The sequence below is a fragment of the Pisolithus orientalis genome, assembly GCF_024613125.1.
Source record: "Pisolithus orientalis strain OTSU chromosome Unknown F5J12scaffold_46, whole genome shotgun sequence".
NCBI classification, from domain to species: domain Eukaryota; kingdom Fungi; phylum Basidiomycota; class Agaricomycetes; order Boletales; family Pisolithaceae; genus Pisolithus; species Pisolithus orientalis.
In genome coordinates, this window is record NW_026260827.1 from 62,849 (window position 1) to 70,923 (window position 8,075).

At 51.5% G+C, this 8,075-nt stretch overlaps 2 protein-coding genes across 2 annotated transcripts; both read left to right on the forward strand.

Moving 5' to 3' along the window:
• Positions 1-250: 250 nt before the first annotated feature.
• On the forward strand, positions 251-3,521 carry F5J12DRAFT_427245 (P-loop containing nucleoside triphosphate hydrolase protein). The gene is made up of 9 exons (XM_051739374.1): positions 251-763; positions 817-1,023; positions 1,075-1,639; positions 1,708-1,761; positions 1,818-2,231; positions 2,282-2,404; positions 2,458-2,575; positions 2,631-2,935; positions 2,988-3,521. Exons 1-9 carry the CDS (start codon positions 390-392, stop codon positions 3,504-3,506), a joined length of 2,679 nt encoding a protein of 892 aa, XP_051595882.1. The 5' UTR covers positions 251-389; the 3' UTR covers positions 3,507-3,521.
• Positions 3,522-5,460: 1,939 nt separating this feature from the next.
• On the forward strand, positions 5,461-7,901 carry F5J12DRAFT_907322 (uncharacterized protein; the record flags this gene model as incomplete). Its single annotated transcript, XM_051748916.1, has 9 exons — positions 5,461-5,550; positions 5,764-5,871; positions 5,930-6,021; positions 6,068-6,112; positions 6,281-6,316; positions 6,614-6,657; positions 6,686-7,062; positions 7,167-7,218; positions 7,273-7,901. 9 exons carry the CDS (start codon positions 5,461-5,463, stop codon positions 7,899-7,901), a joined length of 1,473 nt encoding a protein of 490 aa, XP_051595883.1.
• Between the last annotated feature and the right edge of the window lie 174 nt (positions 7,902-8,075).

The window sequence follows — 8,075 nt, forward strand, 5'->3', positions numbered from 1 at the left end:
ATGCAAGCAACTCGACCTCTCAATCGGAGTGCGCTTCCGATGTTGACGACGAGTCTGTTGAACAAATCCTTGATACGCTTGAGGGAATGAGTAGATATAACATAAAAAACATGAAGGAACGCGAGTCGCCTGCGCACGACGGCTTTCCCTGCGACACCCTGTACAGTGTGTGTAGTACATGCTAGTGGTCAGAGCTAGGATGAGGAGTGAAGCGTTACTCAATCATTATCAGGGTCGCGTGTAGAGTGAAATTTGCGAGATGACTTCATATTTCTTCAGGGACATAAAGCTATCCGTTTTTCCATCGTACAAGTATCAAGTCAAGCTCTGTTGGTTGGGTCGGGTGACCTGGAGTAGACTACAGCCCGCGTTCGCCGAGCACCAGGCCTATGCAGTCCTCCGCACGCAACGCAACTTACCTTGGTATCCGGGCTTTCTTCAAACAGCTAGCCAAGCAGCAAACCAACCACCGAACACAATTATCTACTACGGCCTCTGCGATTCGTCCAGCGACTGCTGTTCAGAGACAGTCGGAACATGCGCTGCCCCTAGAAGCTTACTTTTCTGAAGATTCCCCTCTCATACCGTTAATTCGTTTCGACTGGAGGCTACGCGCATCATCCAGAGCCAACGGACACCTCACACAAACTTCTCACCAGCCGCAGGATACACACAGAGGCTACATCAAGCGCATAGCCCCTCCACGCGTTCACACGCAACCAGGAGACGCGTACTTCGAAGCAATTCAGGCTTATGAGGCGCGGTACGTCCTTGCTTAAATGTCGAGTGGATCGGAATTCATGGCAACGCCGACAGGTTTCTACCTTTATTGGAAGCAGAACGAGATGAGGGCGAATCCGTCCTGAGAGAACGTCTAGCGACTTGGTCACTTCCGCGGCTACGAGAAGAGGGATACTGTCTCACAGGCCTATCTGCCTTCTGGTTGGGTGCCCCACACTTCGGACGCCCCGTTGCATGTTTTACTCAGGGACCCGGTTTAGTTTTTGCCGAACACAGATTCCAGTTAGTGTGTGCTTAATTCGTTTTTCCTATCGTGCTGATGATGCATCACAGAAACGGTACGCAAGTACTTGTCTCCCGCCTGGACCCTCTTCAGGAGGTTCTATACCGCGGCAGCGTCATGGCTTCCACGTCATCTCAGATAAGAATCGCGTTCGAGGACAAATTCGACCTCGACGATGGCCTCTGGAGGATCGATGTGGGTATTTCCAACATCGTCTTCGAGAGAATGCGCAAGGCTATCGCACATCTCCATCAAGATCCTTCCGAACAAGAAGTGAACTCTGCGCCAAACGAACAGTACATCTTGCAAGGCACGTATCTGCGTGATGTGTTACTACGTAGCTTTTCCCTGGGATCAGCATCACTCCACCAGCCCCTCCAGGCACCAGACGAAGTGGAGTACGTCCCTCGTGAGACACTTGAGCACGAAAGCCGAGAACTACGTGATCATGGCGGTGTTTTTAAGGACGATATGAGGATCCAAAGTTGGGCTAGGAGGTATGCTTGCCAGGACCCTATCAAGGTCGACGGAGATCCACCTTTGGGTGCCTTAAATCCGACGCAAGTCCGCGCCGTCGCGATGATGCTCGGCGAAAGAATTTGCCTGGTTCAAGGTGTAAGGTCTTCGTTGTCGTTCACGATACGCCAACTTACTGGCTTATTTTTCCTCTTGGTTCGATTTAGCCACCTGGGACAGGGAAGACCAAAACTATCATCGAGACGGTTAAGCTCCTGAAGGTATTGCAATCCTTGTTGTTATGATCCGGTCGTAGGGACGTTCCTTTCGTTTCCAGGTCCATTTTGAAGTCCATCATCCCATACTTGTTTGCACATACACCAACGTTGCAGTAGACAACCTCGTAGAAGGCTTCGCCGCGGCCGGATTGAAACCCTTGCGCATTGGCTTCGGAGCCAAAGTCAAATCGAGCCTTAGCGAATACACCCTCGACTACCAGCTCGAGAAGCATCCACTGAAGCCCAAGGTCGACAAACTAGCTGAGGAAGAGACTTCAATTGAGAAACGGCGGGCACAACTTGAGAAAAAGATTAAAGATGTGCAAAGGGAGGGAAGAGAAGGCTCTTCGGATCGTCTGGAACGCATGATCTCCGCATTGACAATGCTGGAAAGGCAAACGATGTCTATCAGGTCTAAGTTGTATGCAATGCACCAGGAGATGCTTCGAGACGTCACCTCGGCAGCGGACGTGGTAAGTCACCCTCACCTGACACCATCTTCTCGAATTTGACTCCTTGCAAGATATGCACGACTTGCATTACTTCGGCAAGTGTCTCCCTAAACGTGCTCGACTTCCCTGTCGTGTTCTTGGACGAGGCATCCATGTCAACTGAGCCTGCGTCATTGATTCCACTGATGAGAGGAGTAAGCCCACCGTACTGTTAGTTATATACTCCGCCTGACCAAACATTTCGAAGTCTCGGCACGTCAGCCTAATTGGAGACCACAAGCAGTTACCACCCGTTATCGCGAGTCGTGAGGCAAAGATGAAGGGCTTTGGCACGAGCTTATTCGAGAGGTTGACCGAAGAAAGAGGTAAGTGGGGTGTCTAGACAGTACCAACGCCATTCTTCATGTTCCCTTGCTGCAGTGGTACCGTCTATCATGCTCGACATACAGTACAGGATGCACCCAACCATCTCTCACTTTCCTTCGCTGGAATTCTACAACATGTCATTGCAGGACGGCACCGTCGACGCGGCTGGGAACGTGTCCCCAGATCTTGATCCTCCCTTGTCGAGTCACTTGGAAGTAGACACGCTGACTGGACGCCGACCTTCAGTTGTGTTTCTAGACCACGGCGGTTCCGAGATGGCCAAGGACCGTAGTAGGGTCAACTGGAATGAAGCACATATCGTATGTAGCATCATCGAGGACCTCTTACTCCGCAACGAGGTATGTAATTCCGTGCCGGCATTTTCACCCTTGTTGATTCGATACGGAGAAGCACCTTCGAGGCAAGAATATCGGCGTTATTGCGCCATACGCAGCCCAGATATCATTGCTCACACGCCTACTGAACACCGATGCCAGGTATCGCAAACGATTTTTGGCCACGCTCGGGGACTACCGGGTTATGCAATTGTCTGATATCGAGGTGAAGACGGTGGACGGATTTGAAGGTCGGGAGAAAGACGTGATCATATTTTCAACGGTACGAAATAATAACACTGGTTACATCGGCTTCTTGGCGGACAGAAGGCGGCTTAACGTTGGTCTTACACGGGCGAAGCGAGGGCTGTTTGTTGTTGGAAGCATCAACACGCTCAGGAGCGGCAAGATGGCCAAGGGTCATGGCGGTGAGCTCGGCTCAGTTCGCGTCGGAAGGGGAGCGGAGACATGGAAGCGATACGCAGATTATTTGGTTGAGCAACGGATGGTGTTGCAGCTCACTGGGGAGCGGCTACACAAAGTGTTGTACGGGAACCTGCCAAGTACGAGTCCTCCGAGCGAATACACTGCCTAGTTCTGACTGTAACCCTACAATATTGTGTTCTCGCGACGCCCGAGTGACAAGGTGTGTTCGTTGGTGTGTGACGTGTGAAGCACCGTCAGGGACGATGGGCGGGCAGGAACGCCTACTATGCCGACTCGGAATTCGGCCTCTTGAAACTGACCGGAGTATCAGTCGACGAGATCACGTCAAACAAACATTATCCAGAACAAAATGGATTGTTCGTATTCATGCACTAGACAACCGCGACGTTTGTTCATTTCCTCGGATGAACTTTTGTGCGGCGTCGATGGTGACGCCATCAACATATCCAACCAGATAGATGGATATTGCTTTACGCCCAATTTCCAGGAAATGAAGCCATCCAAGCGATAGTGGACGGTTGCAGGTTCCAGCTGCTGAATGCATATCGGTAAATCGTTCGGAAGTCCGATCGTCCGAGCTCAATAATATTATTGTGTAACTGTTTCTCGTACTCATATTAATATTGAAGATGAAGCCAGGAAGTACGTATGTGTTGGAAAGAAGGCATCAGGTGTGCGAAGGCTGTTCGGATGAAATAGGAAGAACCTCCTTATGAACAAAAGGAACGGTTTGTCCATCCGCTCTAACCCCAAGATGCTGTAGTTGATGGGCACGTAGCAGTGTACTGTACGTTTGCTAGTCCTGCTAGGGTTAAGAAAACGTGTACATGTACACACAAAGGCTGTGAGCAGGCCAGGCGGTTGGGGGGGGACATGTTCGGGTGCGACCGATCGGTGTTTTGGTGGGAAGAAGCCGGATTGTTCCCCTGTCCCACCCTCGCTGAGGATCCCAAAGAGAACGACGTCGACGTCGACACTCCGGCAGAACGTATTTGAGAATACTGACAAGTATACTCCTGCGAAGTTTGATCTTGTGAGCTGGATGGGTTTTATTTTCCCTTTCGCCGAGGAAATGCCACGTGGAAATCGGCCCGCTTGACAACAACATATCCGCAATCCTGACAGTGTGAATTTGTTGCCAGACCGCACCGGCGCTGTTGTAATCGATGACGAAAGAAAATGACCAGCTGGCCAGCTTCAAAAGCAATATTTGCCGGGGGTGTAACTTTCTCCCTCAGGACTACTGACTGTCGCCATCGAGAGAACCCCACGACAAAGTACGTAGCAGGCACATCGTAGAGCAATTGAAGACCCTCACACAATGTGTAATTCAGGCAACCTTCCCTCTATTTCCGTGTTTACGCAGTGCTTCTATATTCTCAGAAGAACTGCTAGGTTCGAATTGGGTCTGTCGACGATCTAGCATCACGGCTGCTGCAAATCTGCGCGTCTCTCTTCAGTTTTTTTCCCTCTCCTGACGACCAGTTCAACTTCCCCGCGTCCTCGGTGTCACGTCAGGACATCCCCGACCGCCACTCAAATAAGGACCACGCTGGCCGAGTCGGACCCACCCATCCTTGCTTGCGATACCACTTCCCATGTCCGTTCCTTCTGCTGCCAGTTTTCGTCTGTATGACCTACTCCGACAGCATCGCGAATTCCCGTCCTATACCAATACCTCCCTCGTGACTCGGGACGAACTTGCCATGAAGTCTCTCCCAGTGCCGCTCACCTCTGTGTCTTCGTTTTCGAACGAGGGGGCCACCGTCGCGCATAGCGACTTTGACGTCGTGGCGTCGTCCTCAAGGCTCTCGTCTCCTTTGAGCTTGTCTGGCACTCCTGCTCAGACTGTTCACTATCGAGCACTGTACGAGTCTTTCGTGTCGACTCGATCGCGTGTGGTGCAGGTAAGAGGGCATCCAGTCGCTGCAGTGTCGCGGTACGTGGCTGATCACGCGAGATGAAGATACGCAAATCCCCCAACGTGTCATTTCTGTCCGTCGTCTCGTTTCTGGAGTCGCTCCGGGAAGGGGTAGGTCTTGGCATAGGTGCGACTATCGCTCGACGCTTATCATTTTTTACGACAGCATCACTGCGGTTTCATGTCAGTGGCACAGCCTCTGTCGATGTGGACGGCCAAGGGACGTGCTGACCGAGACGAGAGCTGGGTCGTGTTCAAAACCCATGATGAGGTAAGCTAATTATCCTTTCTTGGTAGTCTCGTCCACGTGGCCGGGCGTCTCATTTCCTTTGTGGGAATCGGCGAGGCTCCTGTGCCAGGGGCTGTCAATGCTGTCGTCCTCATATGAGGGGGTCGTTGCAACTTGGCAGCCGGCAGGGTTTAATTTTTACCTTGTTGCGTTGATTGCGGTGTGTACATATATGATTAATGCGTCTGTTTACAGGCTCGTGCATTTCTCTCGCTTTCTTATCCTTCAATCACCATTCTTCCCGCAATTGAAGCCGACTTGGAGCTGCTAGAAAGGTTTTGGCGCGCCGACATCGCTCATAAGGTCAGGTCGCGCGTGCGTTGGTATGCATGCAAGACTCAGCAGCTGACACACTTCCCAGCTCGACGTCCACCGCGATCACCAGCTTCGCATGTCCCTCTCTACCCCGGATCTTCACAGACGCGCAACCCTAGCGCAATCCCCCTCTTCTGCGTTCAACCTTCCTGTAAGCTCATGCAGAGGATTTTACCTTGTCCAGCAACCCACCAAACCCAAGGACATCGTTCAGGTCGGGAGATTGGATGTCAGTGAGATCTCCCACTTTCATTTACCCCGGGGGTGGCCGTTTCTATGGTCCGATTTCAATTGATAACCGATCATATCTCAGTGGGGAGTATGGTCACCCACGGGGGCATTATTTGAAATTCTAGAAGTGTTTAGCAGTTCCTGACCCAGGCCATTCTCCCAACAGATGCAGCTCACCCAGCTGTGCCGCCCACAACTTTGGGTGAGTGCCTGTGTACTTTTCTACCCCCCACCTCGACTTGCGAACACTTTGCCATTTTTTTGATTGGTTCTGGTGCCGATTATGGCATGGATTGATATGGGTTCACCGTCGGCGTCATCACCGTCATGCATTAGGTTCAATTTTCAAATTACTCCACCCCTCCTATGTCCACTTATCTTCAGGATCGTCGCTGCTACAGCATGTTGTTTTCGTTCTTCCATCGTTTCTTCTCTGCGTTTCATCTTATATTCAGGACATGGTTCTGACTGACTCGTTTCCTTGCATGATTTTGCACAGGCGCAATCTGGCCTGCAGAGGATGCGGATGCCCACGCTCGGAAAGTCAGGTTACCTTCGATGAATCGCCAAGGATCTGCAGCATTGCCCTCCACACGTTTCCCTTCCTCTCCTCGGTTCATCGGTTCCGCTAATGCGACATCTCCTTATGTTCAACCGTCGATACCCAATACCACTTCTGGACCACATTACCCCAGCGGTTCGCAAGGCGCGAGACATCTATCTCCTTCACTTCCCGCTTTGATGAACGTCAAGTCACCCTCGCCCTCTAACCCTTTACTCACTCCTTCCGGGCGTGCTTTTGCGGTGGGGGGGAGAGTGCAGAATGTGTCTGGCGATCCCCTCATCCCTTGTGTCATTTTTTGGCCAGATAATGAGCCTTTCCCTGAGCAGGGACAGATACGACCTAGTCATCTTACGGGGGTACAAGTATGCCACTTTTTTTCCATTGTCAGGCGCTGATGCTTACGTTTACCACCAGCAGCCACCCATCCTCAACACTGGTAACCGGGGACCTATCGAGCACCAACCGGGCTGATTGGATCTGTTTGAAGTGCAACTATCTGAATTGGCGCAGGCGCAAAGTCTGCCAGACCTGCTTCCCCTGTGAGTTCATGGTCCAGCGTGTAATAATTCCGTATCTTCATGCACGCGAGACAGATGCAGAAGGCAACGGGGATTCCATCTCAGCCGCGGTGCAAGCGGAACGAATTCATCTCCTGACCTCCCTCCTCGCTCGAAATCAACTTTCGGTCCATCAACAGTGTCCACCAGAAGTACCCTCACAGCCGGTGGCGTCCATCCAGCCTCAGCGTTCTCCCATGGATAGGTCCCGGTCACTGCAAGTTTCTCCGCGCCCCCGTTCCCAGCTTGACCTTGCTGCACGATATCCTGATTCCCAGTTCATATACGAGACTTCCGGTCCCCATTCTTCCTCTTCAGCATCGTTTCCTAGCATGAAAGGTCTTGAAGACGATCTCCCATCCCCATCTGACGCGCCCAATCTCTTACCCTCTTTTTTGCAAGATATCGTGCAGTCGCCTACTTTGTCACCTACCTCGACATCATCTGCAGAATTGTCCATTGAAGAATACGAGGCCAATTCCCCTTCTTCGCAACGGTCTTCCCTTACACGGGATCGCCTAGTGTTGACCGACGACTCTATCTCCCATTCGCCTCTCGGCAATATATGGAAGCTTAACGATGAAGAAACGAAAGGCGGGGCCTCTGTCGCCTTGCCAACTCATGAAGACCTGGTTGGAAGCAGGAACAGCAGTCGGGAGTTTTAACGTCCTCAAGGAAGCAATAACTGGATAAGGGATAAGGGACTGGTACTTTTTTCTTCTTCCCTACTTTGTGTGTTTTTCGGTGTACGGTCTGTCTTATATGTAGGGCTTTGTCTCGACGACTCCTTCTGCTGTTTCGTTGTTCGCCAGACTAGCATATGTCCATAGCTCGGGTAA

What these genes read in the sequence shown, in the direction of transcription:
- F5J12DRAFT_427245 (XM_051739374.1), top strand. Translation starts at nt 390, where the DNA reads ATGCAGTCCTCCGCACGCAACGCAACTTACCTTGGTATCCGGGCTTTC. An exon ending in ATTCAGGCTTATGAGGCGCG is followed by an intron (nt 764 to 816) that starts GTACGTCCTTGC and finishes CAACGCCGACAG; the next exon opens with GTTTCTACCTTTATTGGAAG. An exon ending in TTTGCCGAACACAGATTCCA is followed by an intron (nt 1,024 to 1,074) that starts GTTAGTGTGTGC and finishes GATGCATCACAG; the next exon opens with AAACGGTACGCAAGTACTTG.